At 43.7% G+C, this 26,650-nt stretch overlaps 2 protein-coding genes across 2 annotated transcripts; both read right to left on the minus strand.

Annotated features, from left to right (window-relative positions):
- Positions 1-6,289: 6,289 nt before the first annotated feature.
- GUCA1A (guanylate cyclase activator 1A) lies at positions 6,290-11,455 on the minus strand. Its single transcript, XM_066624668.1, has 4 exons — positions 11,258-11,455; positions 7,809-7,958; positions 7,279-7,369; positions 6,290-6,462 (listed from the first exon to the last, which is right to left on the minus strand). The coding sequence occupies exons 1-4, from the start codon at positions 11,453-11,455 to the stop codon at positions 6,290-6,292; spliced, it is 612 nt and encodes a 203-aa protein (XP_066480765.1).
- Positions 11,456-15,057: 3,602 nt separating this feature from the next.
- On the minus strand, positions 15,058-15,772 carry CIMIP3 (ciliary microtubule inner protein 3). The gene has a single exon (XM_066626463.1). It carries the CDS (start codon positions 15,708-15,710, stop codon positions 15,438-15,440), a length of 273 nt encoding a protein of 90 aa, XP_066482560.1. The 5' UTR covers positions 15,711-15,772; the 3' UTR covers positions 15,058-15,437.
- Between the last annotated feature and the right edge of the window lie 10,878 nt (positions 15,773-26,650).

The following is a 26,650-nucleotide window of genomic DNA, read 5'->3' on the forward strand; positions in this document are numbered from 1 at the left end:
CTTCCGGTTGTTTCGAACTGGCAGCCTCAGATCTTCAGGCATACAAAGCGGCAGCAATACCAACTGAGCCAGACCTCCTGTCCTGAATTTTGTAGGCTGGAGGTCTCCTCAGGGTAAGGGAACATTTATTCTTCATACAGGTGCTTCTTGAAGGTGTGCCTTCGTAAAGTGCTTTATGGCACTTTTACAAGAGCTGGTGGAGCACACGCTCCACTTACACAAGTGGGAGATAGGATTGGGCCAAAAAGCAGAAAGTGTGAATAGCTGCATGGCAACAACAAGCAACTACAGTTTTATACACAGCTGGAAGTCCCACTCATTTCCATGGGATTACTGTCATATAGATCAATACAGAGCACCATTCCTTTCCCTGAATGGCAAAATAAGGGTTTAGAAAGGACCTTGTGTACCTGGAAGTGTGCCTGCCCTGCAAAATGGAAAAACAATTAGAGCAATTATAGCAATGGCCAGATGGTGGCATTCTTGATTTATCTTCCTATGAAATTTTGTTGGAGGAGGAGGAACCCACTGCTGAGGTGAAACAAATCGGGCAGGGGTGACTCTTCCAAACAGAAAGCTTCTAACTTTGATATGCTTTATAAAGTCAAATACGTCTGTTCCAAAGTCCATGTTTTGCAGCTCCCCCCAGTTATGATTGGTACAAACCAACTAAAGAAACAAAGCAACTTCTGTGAAATCTCAAAGTTATATAATTAAATATGAAAATAAGAATTTTCTGTCTCCATGCCAAACTGGCCTAGACCAGGAGATTTTTTTTTTTGGGGGGGGGGTATTTTTGGCCTACTCCATACTGTGATCCCAAGGAGTGTTTATTAGGAAGTGACCAATGGCCACAACATGAAAGGAGCAGTGTGAGCCAGGGAATAGTAAGGAAAGATAGGTGCAGTGGCGTAGCAAGTGGGGGCAGTGAACAGTCTGCCCAGGGTGCCAGGCTGGAAGGGAATGTCATGGAATTGAACCACCACAGTGGACACAGTCAAAACAGCAGCTGGAGCACGTGTGCACCCACAGTAGTGACTGCAATGATTTTTGGACACAGCTGCAGCAGCCGCTGTGAGTGTGCATGTGCTCCAGTCACTTCTTGAGTCAGAACTCAGTCTTTGTGTTCAGTGCAGCGGCTTCTTGATCTGGTAGCTGCACCCTGTCCTTCTCCGTTGAAGGCTTTCAAGCCTCCAAAGGAAGAGGACGGGGCACAGCAGCCAGATCAAGAAGCCTCCTCCTCCAGGAAAACCTGGATGTCATGACATTTTGTGATATCACAACTTTGCCACCCTGGGTACCACAGCCCCTGGTGATACCACTGTATTGGTGATCATTCTATTGGTAGACAGGGCAAGAAGAAGTCTCAAATATCCCTTGTGGTTGTACAGCACAGGGTGGAGAAGCTGGGTCCTCTTGGCACAATCTGCATTCTCAACTTCAAAGGCTGTTTAGCTTGGGGACATGAGTGGAGATGGGAACATGCCCATCACTAGACAGGAGCAGGGGGAGCAAAGCCATGAGATGGATGGCACACTTCTCATGCCAAGGGATAGATTTGCCTGGCGATAGGAGCAAAAGGATTATCATCCTGGAAGCCTGCATTATATGTAAACCCACATTGCTCTGGGAGTGCATTTGGTTAACCCATTTTTGCCCAGCCTACAGGTGTACACATTTGGTCCCTGTTGCGTATATTGGCATATTCTGTTGGGCAGAAGTGGCTTGGCTTGTTGGTAAACCATGCTACTTTTTAAAATTAATGTTGTGGCCCATTTCAACCCAATTTTTGCCTTATGTCTTCATTGAATGTGGGAACAAAGGTGGATTGCAGCATTCATTAAAACATAATTGGATACAAACTATTAAACAGTAATAAAAACATTAAAATGATATACCATAAACAATGAGGTTAGTGGTAGGGATGAAAGCCCTGAAGCTACGGAGTGGAAAAATTAAACAGGAAAGACAAAGCTGGCCATTAGTCAAAGGAATCATTTTTGTTACATTGGATAGTTCACTGCTGTGCAAACAGGTGTGATTGGGGATTGCAAGCTGCTATCACAGAGTGGTCCAACATGTGGCGCATGGGACACATGTGGCCTGTGAGGTCCTTTATGATGGCCCCGCCACAGCTACCACCCACAACAGCCTCCCTGCTCAGCAACTTTTCAATCTCCCTGCTGCAATGTTCCAGCTTCTACTTTGGAAGAGGAGAAGCTGGAACCGCGTGGCAGAGATAGAAAAGATCCTCCACATCCACCACTGCCTCCTGCCAACTGAGCCTGCTGAATGACTTTGGCAGCTCACAACTCAGACATAATTGCCAATTACTCCTGTGTCTGCACAGTTGCCAGAAGACATCAGGGTCATGCGGCCTCCTGGCTGTCAGAAGTTGAACCGTCCTGTGCTATCAGCTGGCATTTCCGGAACAGACGCCCCCATCCCCACCCCGTGGATAAGGAACAGACCCCCCCCCCCGGTGTATATATGAATTCAGCATTAATTCAAGAGAACATGGCCTGCACAGCATTGGCCATGTTGCCCTTGAATGAAAAGTCACAATTTCCTTTCCGCTTTCACCCATTTAAAGGGGACCAGAGCTTATTTCTTCATGATACACACATAAGGAATGGTGACCTCTCTGGAATCTTCTGTAGTCTTTGTGGTAAGACTGGCCAGTCCTGCATTGTGTGGACAACTGGAGGTGTGATGGAGCAAGCAAGCAATCGCCTCCAAGTGTTGTGAACTTAATCACAACCTCAGAATAATGCACTGAACTAGAGATTCTGCTGTTCCTTTTGTTTGGATGTTTACTACTGTACTATGTATTATCAAGTAACCCTGACAAAGGTGTAGTACACATACGATCACATATTTGCAGAGGTTTCCTTTTACTTGCACAGATGCTTAAGATTTAGTTCTGTGTGACTGCCACCACCCCAGACCTTCATCGTATTCCAGCATACTAGAAAACTACACTGTACAGGCACACAGTGATTCAAAAAGCCCAAAGAATCCGAAGTGAGATGATTTTAGAAAATACTACCTTTAATGTGTCTCCTTTCATTACATAGTAAGTTCCAAAATATAAAACATAAAACTTCACATTGCAACAGTAATATACAGAGCATCACAAAGTTTGTACATGGGAAATGTCCACTGCAAAATGGTTAGAAACCGTGAAAATGATTGCTGTACTTCCAATCTTACCTGTCTCTCATAACTGCTTACTGACCCCAACAGATGAAGAAATGCCTATATTCCATCATCACAAACAGAGGGGCAAAATACAATGGTGAAAGGGGGGAGTTATGGAGTAGCAGAAAACAGTTTAGAGTTCCAGAAAGAGATCACTCAGCTGTGATCACAGGAAAGATTACAGGAAATATGAATATATGTTGAACCATAATTTGTAATTGTTGCTTTTTAAAATTATTCATGCAATAACTAGAGGCTTGGGCAGCTATTGCTTTGAATTAATACACATTTAAAGGCACATGTTGAGCACATAAATGGAAAATAAAAATCTCTGTAGCCAAAGAATTGTTTTAATGGTTTTCTAGCTCTGGTTTGTGGTTCTGCAGTATTTTTAATTTGTGTTTCCTATGGACAAGTATACACAATCTTGACTCTAAATCTCATCCATTTATGCAGTCATCGTTAAGGAAAGACTAAAGAAGCCAAGACTTCTCACACTCTTTTGTTTCATTTATGGACGTCTTGGCTTGAAGATCATGATTGTCTCCACAAATATTGTATTACTGTCAATACTCTACAATGAAGTCCTTTAGAAGTGGTGCGGCTTAGCGCCTATTCGCATAATCCACTCAACACGGGCGGCTGCAGTTTTGATTCATTTTATCCTTTCAACTCTATTGTCACAAAAGTGGTCAGCTAGTGGCCACAAATCAGTTCAATACAAATCAGCTTTTTCGTGCCACTATTATTGCTCAAAATACTACTCTAGCAGTGGAAGGATGAACACAATCCCCACTGAGTTTGTGCATGTCTTCTATGGCTCAGATTGTCACAACTGAAAGAAAGCGTCTACCTAAGGTTGCTGGATTCTCCAGGAATCGACATCAAGCACCAGGTAACTGCTGAAAGCAATCCTGGAAATTTTAAGTGGGCCTCCAGGAATTTCGAACATCTTGGAGAAAACATCTCCAGGAATACCTTCAGCCAGAGTTAACAATCCTATTCTCTTATAGCCTAATCCTATGCTTCTCAGCACTCAGAGCTGCAGTGGTGCCAAAATGGCTATTACTGCATCCAACTGGGCTAGAAAGCAGGGCTGGGGCTACCTGGGGTAAGGAGTTAATGCTCCCTTAACCCATGTAAGCTCCAGGCGGCCCCAATGTGTCTCCTCAGACCTGCACCCTCTTGAGCAGGTGCAGATTCAAGGAGACCTGTGTTGGGTCTCCCAGGCCAGGAGGGGGATTAGGATATGGTGGCAGGACCTGCTGCCATCACAGCCTCCTCCCACCCTGCTCCCTTCCCCTGCCACACCTTCTGGAATTGGACAGCCCAATCCTAAGACCTCGCTTGGGAATGCAATGGCACCAATGTGGTGTCCACTATATCCTGTGGAGAGTTTCAACTCCTGGAGGCCTCCTGAAGGGGAAGGAACCAGGGCAAGCCCCTGCTGGCCTACCAGGTCTATGCGGACCTGTGCCAGCAATATCGCCAGGGGACTGAGGCCTGGAGGGGAGTTAGGATTCAGTGGACATCACTGTTGCCGAACCAGCCCCTTTCCTAGAACCAATCCACCCTCCTCCCTGCCCCAGTCATCGCACCATTCTGCCCACACCCCACCTCCCTTCCATCCCCAGCGCTGACCTGGCACTGGGGGACATCCAACGAACGCTGTCAGGCCAGTGCTGCGGCTTGCAAACTGTGGTGGCTGCCTGGTTCCTCCTGAGGGGTGGGTTACATTTGTGACCACCATAAAGCACCTAATGTCTCTGGAACATGGGTTCTGACAGAATTAGGTAAGATTAGGATTGGGCCAAAAACCTCTTTTACAAAATAAACCTACAAGTCTTCATTCTGTTCACCATGTAGATAGATTGAGATTGTGTCCCTCAGGCTATTAGGGGATAAAGAGAAGGAATCTTAGGTAAATGCTGCTTAATCCTACTACAAAAGAATTAATGGTGCAGGGCTTTCCTGCGCTTGCCCAGTTTTTACCAATAGAGTCAGTTTGCTTCAAAGCCGCAACAGCCCCAAACTGTTGTCTAAGTTCATTTACAATCATACCTACATATTTAGCCCTTTGCTCCCCAAATATAACAGCCATAGTAATATTTTCATTGGATCATGTCTTTTGTTTGCTGTGGAAGTAGGCATTTCAGTTCTGTGGAACCCTGAATCAGGCAGAATGATCAGGCAGAATGACGAATTCTATGAAGCAAACACATGTTTCTATACTAACAGACTGGTGATACTGGTTTTTTTTTTAATTTTTGATGTCAGATGATACATGCCTACATAAGATCATAAGAACAGCCCCACTGGATCAGGCCATAGGCCCATCTAGTCCAGCTTCCTGTATCTCACAGCGGCCCACCAAATGCCCCAGGGAGCACACAAGTTCTTTCCAGGCTTCCATTTGTTATCAACAGGGCCACAACTCTTATATTCTTTCTTCTCTTTTATATGACATGTAGAAATGCTCCGAAGATTGTACACCAGCGGAACTTCGGCCACTGAATTCAACAGGAGCAAGTTTAGATTCAGGAAGCAGTGGGAGACAACACTTAGATGTTGTTGGGTTCCACTGTAGCTGAGGAAGAGTCATACACACGGCCGGTTTGCAAATGTTTTCAGCTTTCCACGATCCTAAGCATCCCTAGCTAATGTGGATTTCATCCCACAATGAACATTCACACTCAGAGAGAGTCAGATGGCACGGGAGTTCTTGTTGCACCTTTCAAAACGTTTCCACAAAACGCTTGCCTTCCCCACCAATGCTGATCCCAGAGGGATCTGCCAGCCAAGGATCTTCTGCCCTTTACATGTTAAGTTTTCCTTTCACAGGCATGTCAGCAGTTGCCTGTACTTCCATAGCAACTCCGACATTCTTTCACTGTTGGTGACCATAATTCATGACTCATACTGCACAGAAAAACTTAAAAGCATGTATACATGTTCTCTTTAGGGTGATATTCTAAAACAGAGTCCCTTCCCTTGGACACTCATCCAATCTGCATCCCTGATTTTGCTTTATATTAATATTACATGTATTTTGCTCTCTTTTTCCTTTTTTCACAAAACCTGATTTTTTTTAAACGGACTCTTTGTCAGCCTCTGCTGACTGTTCTCCTTGCTCACTAGGATTCTTTCCATCGTTCTGGATCATTCGAACAATGCGCGTCAGGTCCAGGCTGCGAGTGAGGATGTCAAGTAGGACCTCATCCTTCTGGACACCATCCATGAACTCCTCCAGAGACAGCTCACCTATGGAAACACATACAAAAGTGTTCTGTTCATCTGTGGGCTAAACTAATGGATGGGATCTGATTATCTGAGCAATGCGATAAATCAAAATGAAACCAGCTGCTTCTGAATCATCCCTGCCATTTCTGTCTAAGTGTGAACACATTTTTGAACAAATTGTATACTGTTGTTTCACTTCCAGTATCTTGTGTTAAGTTGTCACTATGGTTAATTAAACTTTTAAGTGTCCTCAACACATATAATTGAATCCATCAGCTTTTCTCCTTTAAAATTGTGTTTTACATTTCTCTAGTAAATGACAGAGATTCTGCTATCATAAACCTTTCTTCTGCATATAAATGCCGATGAAGTTGCTTGCCAAATTTACAAAATGACTCAAGTGTTTGACTGGGAAATGCGATTTCCAGACCTCAAATCACTGTAACCTCCTGTAAATCCCCATTGCCCTGCACTGTAGCTCTTTTCTATTAGTAATGACTATTTCCTTGCAAACCTGAATCAGGGCCAATTGTCAGCCTTAGCATCAATTGTCAGTAACCATCCCACTTGGACTGCATTTTCCCCAGCACACATTGATGTCAATCTGCAACCTACACACAAATTCCTATGATGAACCACTGGAGAGTCCCAAACCCTAATTTGAGATTTACAGTGCTACTTTAAGGCAACACCTTTTGTGGAAGTCTGAGGGCCCAAGCCTATCCAACTTTCCAACTTGGTAGCATCATCTTTAAGTGCTTTCCTTTGCTGCTAAGTCCTTTGCTGCGACAGAATAACATACTACCCCTCCCAAAGACTTCACAGAAAAATTCTTACCATCTCCATTTATATCGATTTTATCAAACACCATGTTCGTGAATTCCTCAGCCGACATTACTTCATTACATGGATTAATGGTGCGAATGGCCTGCAGGAAATGGAGATGGGGAATATCAAATGAGCACACATTTCAGATGTATGTGTCAGAACAATGGGCAGGCACTTGTTTTCAAGCATGGCTCAACAATTTCTCTGGCAACACGTTACAGTTCCCAACAGGAATTCAAATAGTTTCCGCCTTTAAGGTGTAAGCACAATAGTAAAATACATTACACACAGGTGTACCTAAGGCACCGCTGTAATAACTAGCAGTAAAATCCTAAGCATGTCTACTCAGTCCTATTAAATTCAATGGGACCTGCTCCCATAAAAGTGGGCATAAGATTGCAGTTTAACAAGCTTTTCTTCTAAATCCTCTTTTGGCATGACTTCACACTGAGGACTCAACTTAGTCTTAAATCTTATAATTTCTATTCAGAGTTTGTCACTGTTAATAGCTATTAGTGGAGAAAGAGATAATAATTTACCTTAATTATGTTTAGCAACTCATCCCTGTCAATACAGCCGTTTCCGTCCACATCATAGAGTTTGAAGTACCATTTCAGCTTCTGTTCCACTTTCCCCTTCAGGACCAGACTTAGAGCTGCTACATACTCCATAAAATCAATGTAGCCATCCTGTTGAAATAAAAGAAACAGCACATAAGATGTATGACTTCAGCCACAGCTGTGCTCATACTTTAGATCCTAGTAGGACAAGATGTTTCTTGAATGCAAGTATGCCTTTAATGCAGGACACATCAATATGTCTTTAATACAATACATAGGAGACATCATGCCTTCAATGTGTTTTTAATAGCACATTGGGGTACATGATAGGCTATGAATTTTGGTAGGACCAGTCCCCTCCAGCCCTCATGGCCTTTTTGTGCTATTTCACATGCATCCACCACCACTCCAACATGCTATTGGTTAAGATTAGAAAGAAAGAAAGAAAGAAAGAAAGAAAGAAAGAAAGAAAGAAAGAAAGAAAGAAAGAAAGAAAGAAAGAAAGAAAGAAAGAAAGAAAGAAAGAAAGAAAGAAAGAAAGAAAGAAAGAAAGAAAGAAAGAAAGAAAGGGTAAAACAGACATTTGTATGCTTTGACTCTGAAAGCCTCTGCTGAAATGGATGAGATGCAAAAGTGCTTAAATTTGACTGGATTAGACCCAGTGTCCTTATGATAAATGTGGGAGGACTAAAGATATTTCTGCCCAGTGCACGGCTTTGTCAGACAATGAGTCTACCTGTGGAAAAACTACTGTGGGAGTCCTTCCTTGCATGTCACAGCAGGACAAAATTATCTTTGCTTCCAATTTAGCTATGAAAAGCTTACTGTGTGGGTGATATTCACTGCAGAACCAGTGGATCAGATTTATGTGTCACATAAATCCTATGTAAGCCTACTTCAAGGACTCAGGTTGAAGGAGAGGTAATTGGTTACCTGTGAGGCCAGCCATTCACATTCAGTTCTTCAAACATCTAATGTCAGTAGCTAGCCCCATAGCTGTTCACTTACTGCCTCTTTGCCTTCAGTCCTTAAAGCTTTCATAGGGCAGTACAGAACTGGACATGTCCATATCCTTCATACTGCACATTTGAGTGTAGAATTTTTGAGACAAAAATGGTAGCATAGCTTGCCTTCTCATCTATGTTGGGATACCTATCACTTCTTTGTGGTATAGAGCAGGGATCCTAAAAGCTATTATTTTAAAGGAGTTCAAGGTCTTTGGATCTTATGAACTTCTCTCTCTGAACAGCAGAACTCACAGAATTAGATGAGGAAACTGGATCCTCAAAATCTATGAGCAACTAATCTCTCGCTCCATCATTGTCGTGGGAGCCTTGCAAAGGAAGTTTGCACAACACCCTGGGGATATTACCCTTACCATTTAATAGACAGTTAAGAAGAAGCTGCTATTACCAGTGAACATTCCTTTTACGCATTGACAATTCTGTCTGCTCTATCACTGTCAAACTCTGGAGCACCAACACAGTTTCCAACAGTACATGTTTACTTAGAAGTAAGTCTCATTGTGTTTGGTAGTCTTACTTCCTGGTAATTGTGTTTAGGACTGAAGCCTATCTGAACTAAGCTTGTAGACAATACAGAATGGACTTACAGAAGACGTTTGGGAACAGAATTTACTGTACGGATGTAACCAGATCTAAAGTGATCTAAAGTCTAATCCACACATAAACTTACAGTTTTTAGTTCATTCTGTCTAAACTTTGTCTGTCTACTGAAAGAGCCAATGCCAGCTTTCCTAGGACATATAGTGACCACAGATTCTCCCATCTAGACAGGGCAAAGAGTTACATTCCCCATCCCAGTTTGTGCTGTGTTTCTGATCAAGGCGAGCACCTCCACAGCTGCTATTTATCAAAAAACAAATATGCATGGCAAGGCAACAAGTGTAAGGCCGTGTCCAGTTGGGCAGGGGCTGGAGGGAATGCATTAAAGCAAGAAGCTCCTTGAAGACTCCTTGAAGGAACTTTATGTGCAGTGATCAATCTGTTTTGCACAGAAGCAGAGATGCAAGAGGGTAAAGGGCTCAAGTGCAAAGCTGTCATAAGGCTAAAGCCTGGCCTGTTCCTTTGACGTAAATAGATAAATTCCGTCTTTATGCCCTCCTAATCTGAAAGCAGGATTTGACTTTAGGTTCTAATGCCTAGAAAATAATCCTGTCCCTTTTGTCCTGAAAGCACCTTTATTATTTTTTGAGCCTGATTCACCACCTCTTCATTGCACATGCTATGATGACTGTCATTATTGGCTTCACCAATGCCATATTATGGATTCAGGCAGATATGAAACACTTATATAGTAACTGTACCTATGCACAAAGAATAGTTTAGCAACATTGTCCAGAGGAAAGCAGCAACCAACTAACATGATGACGATGACTATGAGATGATGATGATGATGATGATGATGATGATGATGATGATGATGATGATGATGAAGGTTTAATCAAGCTCATTATACCAACAGGTATCTTTGAATCTATTTCAAAGGAGTGTTACATGATAAAAAATTGCTTCCCTGATGGCTTTAAAGCTGATGTGAAAGCTTATTTTCTGAAGCAAGAAGAGTTAGTATATTTTTATTTCCCACTGTGTGCTAATATTTTTTTTAAAAAAGCACCTCATTTGTGCACTTCTGATATATAAGACAAGAAAAATAATGCAAAAAATAAAAACTAAAGTCAGTATTGTTTTATAATAAGCTTGCAATATGTAATGCTATTCCATTTCTCTCGATCTGTCATTCAAGAAATCCTAGGCATAGAATTTGTCCAATAGGGAATTTATTTGTTGAAATCTCTATTTAACCCAACTGTAAACTTAAATCTGAACTACCATAGGCAAGTTGCATCTGAAAAGATTCCCTTTGATTTACACTCATAAAACACAAACATAAGGATAGTAATTTACAATTTTAAAAAAGACAGAACAGCCGATTTGCCATTTAGGGCACAATCCTATCCCACTTTTCAGCACCGATATAAGAGTAATGCATTTCCAAGATAAGAGTACAAACATTCCCTTATTTTGAGAAGGCCCCCAAGACCACCACCCAACTGCAAGATGCAGCACACGTCCCATTGGAACAGCTATGCCAATGCTGGAAAGTTGGCTAGGATTTGGGCCTTAGCTGAAAAAGTGCACAGATTTCAGTGCTAGCAAATGCTGTGTTTGAAAGGCAGTAATTCATGATTAGGATCTAGCGTCATAGATGCAAATTGATGTTATAAGTACCATGCAAAGTGGAAAATGCACAGATCAGCACATGCAGGTTATTTACATATGTTATTTAAAAGTCTCACTAGATCTGTATAAGTAACCGATAATAAGTCATATAAGGACCACATATCTCTATCTGTATGTGTCCTATGTATATATGCAAATGTTGTCCAATTGCAAGTGAATACTCACCTTATTGAAGTCAAATGTCTCGAACATTTGCTCAATGTATTCATTTGATGCTGGGCTCAGGTTTTTCAAATTAAAAAACTGTTTAAACTCATGCAGGGTAAGCTGGCCGGATGGACACTCCGTCATGAATTTCTTGTACCACTGGTGGCACTCGGTGGTGCTCAGTTCCTCAACGGCTTTTCCATCCATGTTCCCCATTTTAAAGCAAAAAAGATGAACACGTCTCTCAAGAACTGTGGAGGTCTTCTCTTTTAAATGCAAAAGCAGGCAGTATGAATTCTAAAGCGCCAAGGAAGCAGCCAATGTCCTAGGAGTAAGGCTGGCTAAATGTCATGGATGATGGGAAGCTGCAAAGCTTCCTTGTTGAGAGAGTGGACTTGAGAGGAATGCAAAATTGCAAAAGCCTCTTCAAAGAAACCTCTCGCATTTAAGTACCCAACAAATCCTTCTCCAACCAATGAGAGAAGAGCTCTATTATGGGATCCAAAAAGAGGCATGGGAAGTTCAGGACAAAAATAGAAAAAAGGTGAAAGGGGAAACAGCCTTGCAGATTATGGGGCACAGGTTGGGATTAAAATGGCAGGATTTACCTGAAGAAAGCATAAGCTTCTAATCCACTCCATTTTTGATTCTGTCAGCCATGTGGGTACTTCTATTGTCTCCTCACCATCTTCTATACACCCCTTATGCAATCACAAGGTAGCAAGGGATTAAAAGCTACTTTGACACCCAGGCGTGAAGTAGGACTATCCACCTACCAAGTGTCACAAGTCAGCCAGAGTAATATTTGTAGATGACACACATTGCAATTCTATACACATTTACCTGGGTGTAAGCCCATTAAACTCAGTGGGACTTACTTCTGACTAGTCATGCATAGGCTTGCAGTGTCAAACTATGCTAATTCATACAGCATAGGACAATAGCAAAATAAAGAAAACTTATTTTCCAAGCTGAGTTTGAAAAGTCAGTCTTCAGGCAAAAGGGTGGTTTGGCTGGGTGCAGCAGATGCACACCAAGATCTTATCCTTCTTTCTCTGCCCCAAAGCAACCCCTGAGTCTCCTCAGACTTATGCCAGCTAAATAGCATACAACATACTTCTGTCAGTGGTGCTGTATGCTTTGGGATGGCAGGGGATAGCATTGGGCCGTTAGTCTCTCACACTTTCCACTAATTACACTCTTTTCATTCATTGTCATACACAGCCACTCACACTTTCAAGTGGTGGACTGCTCTTTTTGCAATATCCCATAGCATCAAGACCCAAATGGAAAACTTTGATGCTTCTCCCCCACCCCCCCGTCCAAAGACCTTAGCTGTCAAGTCTTGCAAAAGCTCATGTAATCCAGTGGACAGAGTTGACTCTTAGGTCAGTTAAAGAGTGCTTTGTGGCCAGTCTACACCACAGTTGATGGTGGGCCCTCCCGTCTCACTTGGATCTCAATAGTTTGTTCTGGATGTTTAGAGAAAGATAATCTTTTTCAACTGCAAGTCAAGGCCAAGCGTTCAGATATAGCCTGCTAAGAAGGCAAGGCAGTTCATGGCATACCTTCTGCAGTGGGATTAAGATTAAGCTCAGGGGAACTCCTATTTATAGCTGGGGAATTGCCGTGTCTTGTAAAGGTCAGGGACACCCCTTACACAATTGAGAGAGTTCCGGAGATTCCCTCCAACCTTCTGAGGAAGGAGAGCTCAATTACGTCTCAAAATTCAGCACTCAGTTATTGGGCTCTATTGCTCAAAGCTGCTCTGCCTTTAGATGCAGCCAAGGATTTTCTCTTTATCTTCCTGGTATTTGCCAGGGCTGCCTTCATCTTCAAGTCCCTTGGCATTATTTAGCCTGCCACTTGAAGCTGGGGACAATTCTGCCCAATACAATGAGAGTCAAGTGGTGTTTGGCTTTCTTTAAGTATCACAGGGCAGCCTCCAGGTTTCTGTGGCCCCAGGAGACACAGAAGATGATGATGATGAAGAAGAAGAAGAGTATTTATATACTGCTTTTCAATGAAAAGTTCACAAAGCAGTTTACAGAGAAAAATCAAACACACCCTGTCCCAAAAGATGCAAAAGAACACCAGCAGACAGCCACTAGAAAAGACACTGCTGGGGTGAGGAGGGACAGTTACTCTCCCATTGAACCCTCTTTGGCCCCACTCCTTCTGCATCAACCAACCACCCTTTTGGAGCTGCTCCTTTTCTAACTACACCCCTTCCCTGCCCATCTGAGCACATATGAATAGGATTGTACTATGGAATTTTTTACAGAATTTGTGTAGTGTAATAAACTGTAAATGTATTCTGCTAAGAAGGCATCCAAAGAGTGCTGTGCAAACTCATGCCTGTTTACTCTGAAGTAAGTTCCATAGTTTTAGATGAGACATGCTGTTGTATAAATGTGCATAGCCTAGGACTGCACAGTTCTCACCTTTCCGAAGAGCAGCATCTTAGCATGTTCATTTGGATAATCTAGCCTATTTTTATATTGGCATAAGAAGAGGCATAGCAAATGCTCCTTGAGACATCTAAGCTCTGGTGAGGTGGTTTGCAGAAATGTCTGCAGGCTTGAGCTTGCCTATGTTCATGTTGAGAATGTATCAGATGGTAAGACAGTTACATGTGATTGCTTCAACTACAGGAGCCCTTCTTGAGTTGTTGCAGTAATACAAATTGTATAACCTGCATCTTGGATTCACATACTACATACTTAGGCAAGTCATACTACATCTTAGGCAAGAATCATGTGAGGCTAAATGTATCTGCTTGGAAGTCTGTCGGAAAGGGCAGGCTGAGAGGAATCTAATGACACTAGAATGGTCCTAATCCAATGAATGCAGCCCCAAAAAACTCCTCAGAAGGAAGTCCCTCCCTCCAATTGAAAACTGATGTGAAACCTTAATTTCTGAAGCAAGAAGAGTTACTGTATTTTTACAAAGAATGTAAAAATGGTGCTGGATCACACCAGCTTCCACCCTTCTAGCATACCATACCCAGCATCCTCCCTCCCTCTGTGGCCAACCAGAAGATTCTGGGAAGCTCACAAGCAAGGTATGAAGACAACCAGTGGCATAGCTAAAGGGGAGCAGGGGGTACATTGCCAAGGCCCCAGGCCTTGAGTGGGAGTACAGGGAGCTTGATACTAGTGGTCAAAATTGTGGAAAGCTTGGTATTTATGAATACCACCATGTTATATATTATTCAATAGGTACTTTAATGCAAATAGGTAATTAAATAGGTAATTTAACTGCAAAATGCAGTTAAAAACTGCATTGAACTATCTATTTTCTGTCAAATGTTATGGCCAAATAACCAAAAAAGGAAAACACACCTGCCTTATGTAAAAAACAACAACAGTGGATTTCTTTAACTGAGAACTAACCAATGAGATTGATTGTCCCAAGAACCAATGAGGTGGTGATGTCATCAGGTCACCACAATTACTTCCAGATTTTGTTGTATGGCGGGTGTGTGTAAAGAATGGTTGTGCCTTAGCTATGCCACTGAAGACAATTGTCTTCCTCCACTACTGCTTCTCCTGGAACTGGTGCTCAATGTCGTTCTGCATCTGTCCATGAATGTTCCAGAGAGCCATCACAGATTAATTGAAGTTCACTTTCTGCCATCCCTGCTTTAGCTGAAATAGCTGGGACTTCAGGAAACATGTGAGACCCACGGATCAAACTCTGGATGAGACCTACAAGATCTGCATTTGATGTTATCTTACAGCAAGACTGGGGAAAGCACAGCATAACTCATGCTTTTACTTTCCCTACTTCTTTGGAATGCATGAAGTGGCCTGTAGTAGCTCTGCTGGATCCACAGAACCAAAAGAAAAGAAAAACTACCCACAGTGAAAATGAGGCAATATAGAGAAAAGCTACCCCCTTGCTAGAGATGCATTTTGGTGCCCCATTTATTGTTTCTCCTCATCATGGGCCTTAATTTGAAGCTCCAGCTGCAGGTTGGCTTTGATGACCTCCATTGCAGAACTTAGACCACTCTGCTTTCCAGCTGTTCTTGTGTATGGCACATGCTTCTTCTCAGGCCCCCGCAACATCTCCTCAATATTCTCTTACAGAACACAAGCTCTGGCTCCAGTTTAGAATCTCCTTACAAATGAGACACATAGTGCAGCATGGCTATTTCATTGCATGGCAGTTTCATTGCAAGCGTGCAACAGCGTTACGGTTTTGAGCCTGTGGAAGTCAAACCAGGCTTTGCCACCACCACAGTTCTCCACTTGGGAATATTCACCCTTTCCACATCCAGAACCTTCCTTGTGTGATCTGTGTCTCGGCAGTACCGATAACCACAGGTCGGTTTCTGCAAAGTGTAAAATGGGATGTATGAATTGGTGTAGTTTGGGTTGTAGAAAGTAAAGCGGAGAGACTCAGGTTTGTGTCCTCCAGGGTGTATGACCACAGGGAGAAATTCTGAGATTAAAGGCTGTTCCATCTTGTAGCCCAGCGCTACATGGTGCTTCTTAGGTGTGCATTCAGGCTCACATAAATGAGTCTCGCATAAACGGTGCAAAGCTTCGGCTGTTTTCTCCTCCGACATCGTGCAGGCAGTGACAGACTCTCTTCTTTTCATAGAGTTCTTGATGTCTGTAAAGAGAAAAGTCAAATGAAGGGACATTATGAGTTTTTTACAACACTGTGTGACATTTTTTGATAAGCCCACACTTGGTATGATGGAAGGCAGCACCTATACAATTGGACCTGAATCCCTGAAGTGGGGCAGGATACAGATTTTCAAGTAAAGCAAAGGGAGGGAGAGTCCTCTCTACTTCCCCCAACAGCTTTTTTTTTTTTAAAGCCAGAGTTCTGTATAATTTTGTGAGTTGAGGTAACCCCCACTGGGGGAAATTTTTGTTTAAAGTTGGTCTGGGTAGAAAATGGTCGGTGATGGAATCTTCCACTCCCCTTCCCATGCTGAATGTTATCAGTGCCATCTCATGCTCTACAGACAATCTGCAGGACCCAAATGGGTCCATCAGTGCCATGTCCAGTTCTCAGAACATTGAGGTTTACCTTACAACACAAGCTTACACTCTGGCACAGTGATTTTCAATCTTTTTAGTCTCGTGGCACACTGACAAGGTACTAAAAATTGTCAAGGCACACCATCAGTCTTTTGACAAATGGCAAGGCACATCATGCTGTTGGTGGGGGGCTCACATCCCCCAATGACCCTTCTAATAAATGCCCTTCCTCAAACTCCCACAGCACACCTGCAGACCATTCACGGCACACCAGTGTGCCATGGCACAGTAGCACAAAGCAAGCCAAGGCTTATCTGTGAAACTTAATGTTGAGTTATGGGAATCCCATTGGCTCGTCTCACAAATATTAGCTGGAAAATAGATAGATAATCTGAAAATAAGTTGTTGTACTTTCACTACTCAAAAAAATAAGGACAGGGTTGACTTCGTAACAGTAGCCAGCATACAAAATTTGATTCTGAGCAAGCCAGTACTTAGCTTAAATAGATCTCCCTATAATCAGTGAGGCATATCTGATACATGACTTTTCTAAGCAGTGTCTTCTAGTTACCTGGAGTCCTCTTATGCAAATCCCCACCCCCATTTTCATCAACAGCATTTCTTACTGTTGCTTGTCGTGGTGCCCCTTTTTTCCTCTTCCCCCTCTACTGTTTGGGAAAGGAGGGCTGAACTATTGGGCCATCTCTATTGCTGTTTGATTGCTTACGTTTTTTTATGGAAGTCAATAAAATCTTTGAGAAGTGCAAGCAAACCTGGCAAGCAATAAAATGGAGGAGTATAGTAGTTCTCCATTCCAACACATGCAGTTGCTTTGAACTGGAGAAAGGAGATTGCATGACCAACCATTGATACAGGGCAGCCATTGATACTTAGGGGGTGAAAGTTAGAAACACTGAATTTCCACTTCCATATTTTAATATTTGATGTTGATAAATACATATATTTTTAAACCCTACACTGAAACGTGAAAAGTCTCATTTTTGCATTTGAAGGCCCTGAAGTCCAGCATTAAAACCCTAATGTAGTTTTACAGTCTTTTTTCCCCCCTAAAATTCAATAGCATTTAAACAATGTGTTAAAGACTGGTGGTAATGGTAAGAAAACCAAAACATTACAAAGTGAAAGAAAAGTATCTGAAAACAAGAAGGATCTATAAACAAGCAGTGTACGGCAACAACCTCAAGAATAAACCAAACAATTGATTTCTTCAAGTGCAACACTGTACATTGAATGCTATCAAGTATTACTGATAATAATTTAAAATCTCTGCATGAGAACATTTTTTCCCCATTGTTACTTAACAGCCTGGGTCCAAATTAGATACATTTGCAGTGATGCCTGTACTCCAGGTGATTGTTGAATGGAAAACAATCCCCATCTTACCTTGATAATCCCATTTAGTTGTGTATTTTAAACTCTTACGCACTTCAGTTTATTTTTAAACCTTATTAACAGGTTTTCTATTTTCCATGACGCTCCTCACTTAGTAGGCTGCATTATTTTAGGCCTTGAGATCTGGCTCTGTCCACTGACTTGTAAGGCTATTAACCCTGTAACCAGGGAAGCCTGGAAAATGTTTATGTAAAGCAGTGAATGGTGACAGAGCAAAGGAAGTCAATGCTATACAAAGATCAATATTTGCTTTAAGGGGAATCACCAAGGCAGGGCATTTACCACACAAGCAGTTTTTTCAACTAACAGATTTATAGGATCCTTCTTTTCTCTTCCTTCAGTAAAGCACTTCTGTTTGGGGAATATTGTAACACAATTCCCCAGCATTCATTCACACTGAATACAGTATAAAACTCCCACTGACTTCAGTTGTCTCAAACAATATGGGTCCCATCAGCTAACAGCAGCTTCAGATCCGAGTATGTGATTTTTAAGTCACAGATTGCTAGGTCAAATACATCAAAACACCTGAGATTTCTGGAGAGGGGCTTGGTGATGTCATAAGACCATCAACATTTTTTTAAAAATGAGTGGAAAAACTGTTTACCAAGGTGAAGTCCAGCAAAGAAGCAGAGTCCAACAATGGCCCAAGATTAACTTTGCCACCCAGTTGCCTGAGAAAAAGCCTGGAGAAACAGGCACATTTTGGACAAACCCAACCCTAGTTTACTCCTCACCTAGTATTGGGGACCTGATCCAAATTGGGGTTCCCCATAGCTGCTTTTAATGAAGTTTAAAAACCATCCTCAGGAGAGCCAATCATGGCATTAATGACAGGCTTTAATTTTCCAACATAGCTTTACAACTAACAGCTTGATACTAACAAACTTTTCACGGCTGATGCAGCCATATTAATGGGGCATGAGCTGCACCCTGCAGCGGGGCAGACACTGAGGCCTCTTCAACGTAAGGGGATATTGTTTCCCTTACCTTGGGGCTGTATTAGCACTGGAAAGTTGGTTAGGATTGGCTGTTATTTTCCTAAAACCCCACAGTCAATAGTATTCATACTGCCCAATCCTATCAAGAGCCTGCACCTGTGGAATATGCAAGGTCCAGACCTTCTGCATATAAAGTATGTACACTACAACTGAACCCCCCTCTAAGTTTGGCCTTAATAATAATAAATAATAATACAGGTATTTATATACCGCCTTTCTTGGTCTTTGTTCAAGACTTTATTCAAGGCGGTTTACATAGGCAGGCGATTTAAATCCCTGTAGGGATTTTTACCATTGAAAGAAGGTTCTATCTTTCAAGAACCACAACATTCAAGATGTTTCTTTCTTGATCTGGCTTCACATTCTGGCCTCCATCCTCCCACACTCAGAGCAGATGGAATAACTCGGCTCAGCTTGTCAGCTGCTTCAAGGTCGCACGGTGCCGGTGGCCTCGAACTGGCGACCTTGTGGATGTTATCTTCAGGCAAATGGAGGCTCTACCCTCTAGACCAGACCTCCTGCCTTAATGGTTATCCTAATGGAATTTCAAACAGACTATATCCAAGCAAACAGTCACATGTTCCCAATGTTTCGTATACCTTTCTGGCAATATAATGAACATCAGAAAATCTCCACTACCATTTAAGAACATAAGATTTCCTCAATCTTGTTTCTCCAGCAGCAAACTTCTATTCCTGTTGTGTAGCAATGCCACATCATTTCATGTTCCACAGATATACCTTTGTTATTTCTGTTTGCCAGTGGAGAGGGATATATGCGGACCACACATGCAGCCAGGCGGAAACATGCTTAAATACCAAAGACAATGCTAACAAGAAACACACCCTTAAAACATACAGCCATGTACCACTGGCTGATAACCATCTATTAACATTTCATCTCACAGTCAATAGAACAACTTATTCCGAATATAACATTTGAGAGGAAAAAATGGTTTTCCTTCCTTGTACGCCTGCTTGAAGCATTCTCCAGAACCACATTACCAGGCAAAAAGGTCTCAGCATTAAAAAGAGCTGCAGAAGTACTGAGTGGGTGTTCCCCAACTGGGCATATTTCCCAGATTAACCAGCTGGCTTTCCCTCTTTCAAAAGCCTGATTCAGTCAGGTGCACAGAAGAAATGCACATAATGTATGCATAATATAATGTGAGGTGCACACAATAAACTTCCTAGAACCAGAAATACACACACATGGCATGACCCACTTTTTGGGATGGTCATGGGAACTGGGAAATCTACATAACAAAAATAATTATGCAAAAAAAAAAATGCAGTTGTGAGGGAAGTGATTCAGGGCTCAAAGCATTCCAACTTTCCAGTGCTGGTACAACTGCAATGAAGCCCCACAGTAAGAAAACTAATATTCCCTTACCCTGAGGAGGTTCCCCATGACTGGTGTTCCACCACAGGATGCAGCCCATGCCCTCATTGGCATGGCTGCAGCAGTGCCAGAAAGTTGGATAGAATTGGGCCCTCAAGTGCCTGTCTTACATGGAAGATAGAGGTGTTTCTTTCCTGTGAGTAAGATAGGATTACATTCTTGCTGAACACAATGGGCTCACTTCAGAATAAAATAACACCATTTTCAAACACCTTACTTATACCTGAAGAATGCAGAGCCCTACTGAGAACCAAACTACACATTTCTGTAAACTTGAAACAGATGTGCTTCAAACAGAAAGAAGACTGCAAAGGGTCCTTTTAAGCTCCCAAACATCCTGAGTTTGTGCAGGAGCACAATGTGGGATGAGTTTCTTTTTTAAGACTTTCCCCCCTCCATTGTTGTGATAAAAATTTCTCCCAATGTGGTTATTTGTCCCTCAATGTGATTTCTCAAGCCTTTTAGAGTTTTCAGTTTAGACAACATTTTTCATACGTGTTCTTCTACTGCAGAGAAAATTCATTGTTGGAATCTTGTTCTGTCTAAGATAAGGTGCAAAGTAGGTCTATTAAAGCCCTTTTGAATGTGTGGCAGGGATAATTGGGATCATGCCCATGTCCACACTTCCAATATCTACAAGGATCTAAAGCAGGGATCTCTAAACTTTTCAGCCAAAGGGCCACATCAAACATCTGGCACAGTGTTGAGGGCTGGAAAAAAAATTAAATATAAAATTTAAATAAATACATTAGAGATGGAACTCAGATGAATGAATAAATAAGCTCAAATGTCCAGGATTTCTCTAAACACCAACAAAGCCCAAAGCACACACTTAAATGGACCCCCATTCCCCCACCTCACAAGCACAACTCTGGTTGTGTTTGGTCAACTGGGCCAGAGGCTCTCAAGGAAACAGAGACTGGCTGTTATGTATGCAAGTTATGCAGGATGTAAGTTAAGCAGGACCTGGCAAGAGGTCTGGTCTAGAGGGTTGAGCCTCCATTTGCCTGAAGATAACATCCGCAGGTCACCAGTTCGAGGCCACTGGCACCCTGCGACCTTGAAGCAACTGACAAGCTGAGCCGAGTTATTCCATCTGCTTTGAGCGTGGGAGGATGGAGGCCAGAAAGTGAAACCAGATCAGAATGAAACATCTGGACTGTTGTGGTTAATGAAAGATAGAACCTTCTTTCAATTGTAAAAATCCCTATGGGGATTTAATCAGCCTGCCTATGTAAACTGCCTTGAATAAAGTCTAAGGAGAAATCTGAGGACCAAGAAAAGCGGTATAGAAATACCTGTATTATTATTATTATCCTGCACAGCTGATTGGCCCAGACTTATGGCTGCCAATCGGGTGATGGATCAAAATCCTACCATCTGACTGGCCCTCTAGTTAAGGTTTCAACTGCACCAATCATGGGGAGTCTGGGCGGAGCTAAAGGCTATAAAAGCCAGGGGTGTTTGCCTTGTGTCAGATTCGTTCAGATTCATTGCCAGGTCCTGTTATGACAAAGGGAAGTGTGCAGCGGGAGGGATTGCAGAGGGCGAGCAGGGAGCAGGCAAATGGAAGTTTGCAGAGGGGGAGGGGGAGAGGGAGGGATTGTAGAGGGTGAGCAGGGAGGAGGCAAAGGGAAGTGTGCAGAGGGGGAGGGATTGCAGAGAGCGAGCAGGGAGCAGACAAAGGGAAGTATTGCTCTCCCTCTGCAATACCGGGTAGATGGGACTCGTCAGCCTAGGAAGGCAGCTCATCTAAGAGAAGGAAACTCTGACCTCAAACCTTCACTGCCTTGTGGCTATATCCAGTTGTCGAAAAGGCTTCAGGAGTCAACCTCGAGGCAAAATCAGGAGCTGGAGTCCCTGAGACAGTTCATGGCTGAACACAGTCACGTTCTGGCAACTCCTGCGATGCCGCTGGAACCAACCATATTGGCTTCTGCCTTTCCATTGGATCATTCCAGCAACGTGGAGAGGGGGGATTTGCTGCATGGGTAACAGCCTATCCTCCATACCTTCTTTACCCAGGCTTCGCGCACTGGAGAGGACACTCCAACTTCGCCATACGGCATCGGCACAACACGGGAAGCAGCAGTTACCAGTTATAAGTCTTCGCTCAATTGGCGTAGAGCGTGACGCCAGGGGCTGCTTCCGACAGTGGGAGAGATCATTACATCTCATTGGGCAGCTACCGCCCGCTTTAAGCTGGGCAGTCCCCAGCCAGTAAGGTGTTGCCTCGCCACGGTCCGTTAACCTCATGGGGTGTGTGGGGTTTAGGGTGAAAACCGACAAGCGGATTGACAACTCTGCACCATGCAACAGAAAACTCCTGTCCTAAAGCTGGGCACCTGGAACATTAGGACAATGACACCTGGCTTCTCTAATGACCTGCAAGAAATAGACGAGGCACGCAAAACAGCTGTCATCGACATGCAGCTGAGCAGACTGCAGATGGACATCGTCGCCCTTCAAGAGACGAGGCTACCAGATTCCGGATCTGTCAAGGAGAGAAATTTCTCAGTTTTCTGGCAGGGAAAACCACCAAATGAAACCAGGGAACATGGCGTTGGCTTTGCGGTCAGAAATACCCTGCTGAAATCCATCATTCCACCTACTGTGGGAAGTGAAAGAATTTTGTCCCTGCAGCTCCAGTCATCAGCAGGACCTGTCACTCTCATCAGTGCTTATGCACCGACTCTGTCGTCTCCAGCAGAAGCCAAAGACAAATTCTATGATGACCTGGCCACCACTATCAAGAAGATCCCTGTAAAAGAGCCATTGTTCATCCTCGGCGATTTCAATGCTAGAGTTGGTGCTGATAACAGTTCATGGCCCACTTGCTTAGGTCAGTTTGGCACTGGGAGGATGAATGAAAATGGCCAACGCCTGCTAGAGTTTTGCTGTCATCACGGTCTCTGTGTCAGCAACACGTTCTTCAACACAAAGCCCCAACGTAGAGTCTCTTGGAGACACCCAAGATCAAAGCACTGGCACCAGCTCGACCTGATCCTCACCAGACGCTCCAGCCTTCCCAGCATCAAGATCACATGCAGTTATCAGGGTGCTGCCTGCGACACTGACCATTCCCTGGTGTGCAGCAGAGTGAAACTGCAAACAATGCGACTGTATCACACGAAAAAGGAAGGAAGACCTCGCATTGATACCAGCAAGACCCGGGATCAGAGAAAAGTGGAGGAATTTGCATGAGCGCTTGAGGAATCTCTTCCAGGCCCAGCCGACGCAAATGCATCCAACAGATGGGAACATTTCAAGAATACCGTTTACAACACCGCCTTGTCCATATTCGGCAAGAAGACCAACAAGGTGGCAGACTGGTTTGAAGCCCACTCTGAGGAGTTGACACCAGTCATTGAGGAAAAGAGGAGAGCTCAAGCAGCATACAAGGCCTGTCCCAGTGAACGCAACCTGCAGGTCCTCTGAGCTGCTTGCAGCAAAGTCCAACAGACTGCCAGGAGATGTGCTAACGACTACTGGCTCCAGCTCTGTTCCGAGATACAGATAGCAGCTGACACGGGCAACATCAAGGGGATGTATGATGGTATCAAGCAGGCCCTAGGTCCAACACAGAAGAAAATTGCCCCTCTGAAGTCTGCCGCAGGCGAGGTCATCCAGGATCGGGCGCAGCAGATGGAACGCTGGGTGCAGCACTACTCTGAGCTATATTCCAGAGAAAATGTAGTCACCGAAGAAGCGCTGAACAACATTGAGTGCCTGCCTGCGCTGGAGGAGCTTGACAGTGAACCAACCCTAGAAGAACTTCATGTGGCCCTGGACTCCCTTGCCTTTGGCAAGGCACCTGGAAAAGACAGCATCCCTGCTGAAGTCCTAAAGTGCTGCAAAGAGATCATCGTCACTGAGCTGCATGAAATCCTCTGTCTCTGCTGGAGAGAAGGTGGAGTACCTCAAGACATGAGGGATGCAAACATCATCACACTGTACAAGAACAAAGGTGACAGGGACTCACCTCCCTGCATTACAATCTCTGCGCATGAACTGGAGGTTGTCCATGACTTTGTGTACCTTGGCTCAACAATCTCCGACACTCTTTCTCTCGATACCGAGCTAAACATACGCATCGGTAAAGCAGCTGCCACGTTTTCCAGACTCACAAAGAGAGTCTGGTCCAACAAGAAGCTGACGGAACATACCAAGATCCAGGTCTACAGAGCTTGCGTCCTGAGTACACTTCTGTACTGCAGCGAGTCATGGACTCTTCGCTCACAACAGGAGAGGAAACTGAATGCTTTCCATATGCGCTGCCTCCGATGCATCCTCGGCATCACCTGGCAGGACAAAGTTCCTAGCAACACAGTCCTGGAACGAGCTGAAATCCCTAGCATGTATGCACTGCTGAAACAGAGACGCCTGCGTTGGCTCAGTCATGTTGTGAGAATGGATGATGGCTGGATCCCAAAGGATCTCCTCTATGGTGAACTCGTGCAAGGAAAGCGCCCTACAGGTAGACCACAGCTACGATACAAGGATATCTGCAAGAGGGATCTGAAGGCCTTAGGAGTGGACCTCAACAGGTGGGAAACCTTGGCCTCTGAGCGGCCCGCTTGGAGGCAGACTGTGCAGCATGGCCTTTCCCAGTTTGAAGAGACACTTGGCCAACAGCCTGAGGCAAAGAGGCAAAGAAGGAAGGCCCATAGCCAGGGAGACAGACCAGGGACAGACTGCACTTGCTCCCGGTGTGGAAGGGACTGTCGCTCCCGAATTGGCCTTTTCAGCCACACTAGACGCTGTTCCAGAACCACCTTTTAGAGCGCGATACCATATTCTTTCGAGACTGAAGGTTGCCAACATGAACATGAACCTGTTATGAGGATGGAATAAATGTATTGAGCTGTTATCTCTATGCCTTCCTTTATTTGCATGGACCCACTATATAACACTGGCTGTGGACCGCATCTGGCCCCTGGGCTGGGGTTTGGAGACAGCTGATCTAAAGAGTCTACAGGCAGAGGCTTTCTCTTTGTAGAGGGATCATGACCCCTGCAAAAGGCAAAGTTTCCAGCACAAGATCAATCTGCATTTTAAGGCAAAATGTTGGAAAAGAAGGGAGTGAATGGACAGAATGAGAACAGAGAAATTGAGAAATAAACCCCAAAAGAAGAGAGCTGGGATGATCAGTGCAAGCAAGCTATTTAATACTGAAGTTTTCATAAAAACAGTGCCACTGTATCAGGCCGTTGGCCCATCTAGTTCAACTTCTTGTATCTCATAGTGGCCCACGAAATGCCCCAAGGAGCACACAAGACAACAAGAGACCTGTATCCTAGTGCCCTCCCTTGCATCTGGCATTTCAACCCAAGTCCTGCAACCTAACAGAGTAATCCAGGGCACACTTACTCTGAAGTAAGCTCCATTGAGTTAAGTGAGTCGCACTCTCAGAAAGATATGTGCACTGTAACATTTTGTTGTTACAGGAACTTCTCAGGAGAGGGAAACCACAGAGTTTAGGGCTTTCTTTCAGCCAGGGCCCATCAGATTTCACAACCAGTTTTCAGTGCCAGAGCAGGTTCCAAGAATAAGGGAAGCAACAATGAAGACAGTGCCTGTGGGCATACCCACGTAACTGTGAAGAATCACTGGTTCAAATCACTGACTTAGGACTGACTCCCATCTTGGAGGCCTCCAGCCATTTTGCACCAGCTGTAGGAATCAAGCTAGTTAGAAGGCTGAGAAAAGGGACATTGTCTTGAATCTCACTTCAGCAGGGTGAGAAGCACAATAACAGGGCTGGATCTCAAGGTCTTGCTAATTGAAAATTGGATGCAACTGTGATTCTTCAGCTGGGCGGGACAGAATGAATGATTGACAGTAGCCTTAGGTAATGAGATCATTTTCCAGAAGCTTTGGCTTGTTGAAGCCTTTGATTGGCTAAGAGCTTAGTCTCAGGTTAAAAAAAACCCTGTAGTTGGGAGTGGGTGAGCTCTGGGGTTGTTTGTTGCTATTCCATCATGGATGGTTATTTGTATCAGTCATGGTATGACAGGCAGAAGAGTTGTCCTTTGCTTATGCTCAGAATTGGGTAAGATCCAGATGAGCATTAGAAACAAGCAAGCTTAGCTTAGCTTTATTGTTTTTAGCATTGAGTGTGTAATGTATTTGTTCTCTAAAATACCTAAATGCCTTTCAAAGTATGTAACCTTAATTCTGTGCTTTAAATAAAACATTATATTATTGCATGCTTGTGTCTGTGAGTACAAGGGAACTGGGATTCATCTCAGTCTGCTCCAGGCTACTACAGGAACAAACCAAAGTTCTGTGGCTTGAGTCCCTGGAGTTTGGGGTGCTCAGTACTTGCAACAGCTGAGGAGTTGGCCTGTAGGACTTCAGCTTCTCATTGGCTGAAGGACTGGCTGTTTAGAAGGGGTAGTGGTAGCTACCTGAGCACTTGTACATCCACCTTCTTGGGGTGCTTGGCCAGTCAGGGGAACATGCACAAGACCTTATACCCTAACTTAACACCAATGATTGGCAGTGGTGTCACTAGGGTTTGTGTCACCCAGTGCGAGATGCCAGCACGTCACCCCCCCCATGCAGTGGGTGGAGCAATACCCAAGGTGGTGGGC

The sequence above is a fragment of the Tiliqua scincoides genome, chromosome 4, assembly GCF_035046505.1.
Source record: "Tiliqua scincoides isolate rTilSci1 chromosome 4, rTilSci1.hap2, whole genome shotgun sequence".
NCBI classification, from domain to species: Eukaryota; Metazoa; Chordata; class Lepidosauria; order Squamata; family Scincidae; genus Tiliqua; species Tiliqua scincoides.

Coding starts and splice junctions, on each gene's coding strand:
- GUCA1A (XM_066624668.1), bottom strand. CDS start 11,455: ATGGGGAACATGGATGGAAAAGCCGTTGAGGAACTGAGCACCACCGAG. Junction 7,959..11,257: donor AGACATTTGACTTCAATAAG/GTGAGTATTCAC, acceptor TTATTTCAACAG/GATGGCTACATTGATTTTAT. Junction 6,463..7,278: donor AATCGATATAAATGGAGATG/GTAAGAATTTTT, acceptor GTGTTTCCATAG/GTGAGCTGTCTCTGGAGGAG.
- CIMIP3 (XM_066626463.1), bottom strand. CDS start 15,710: ATGGAACAGCCTTTAATCTCAGAATTTCTCCCTGTGGTCATACACCCT.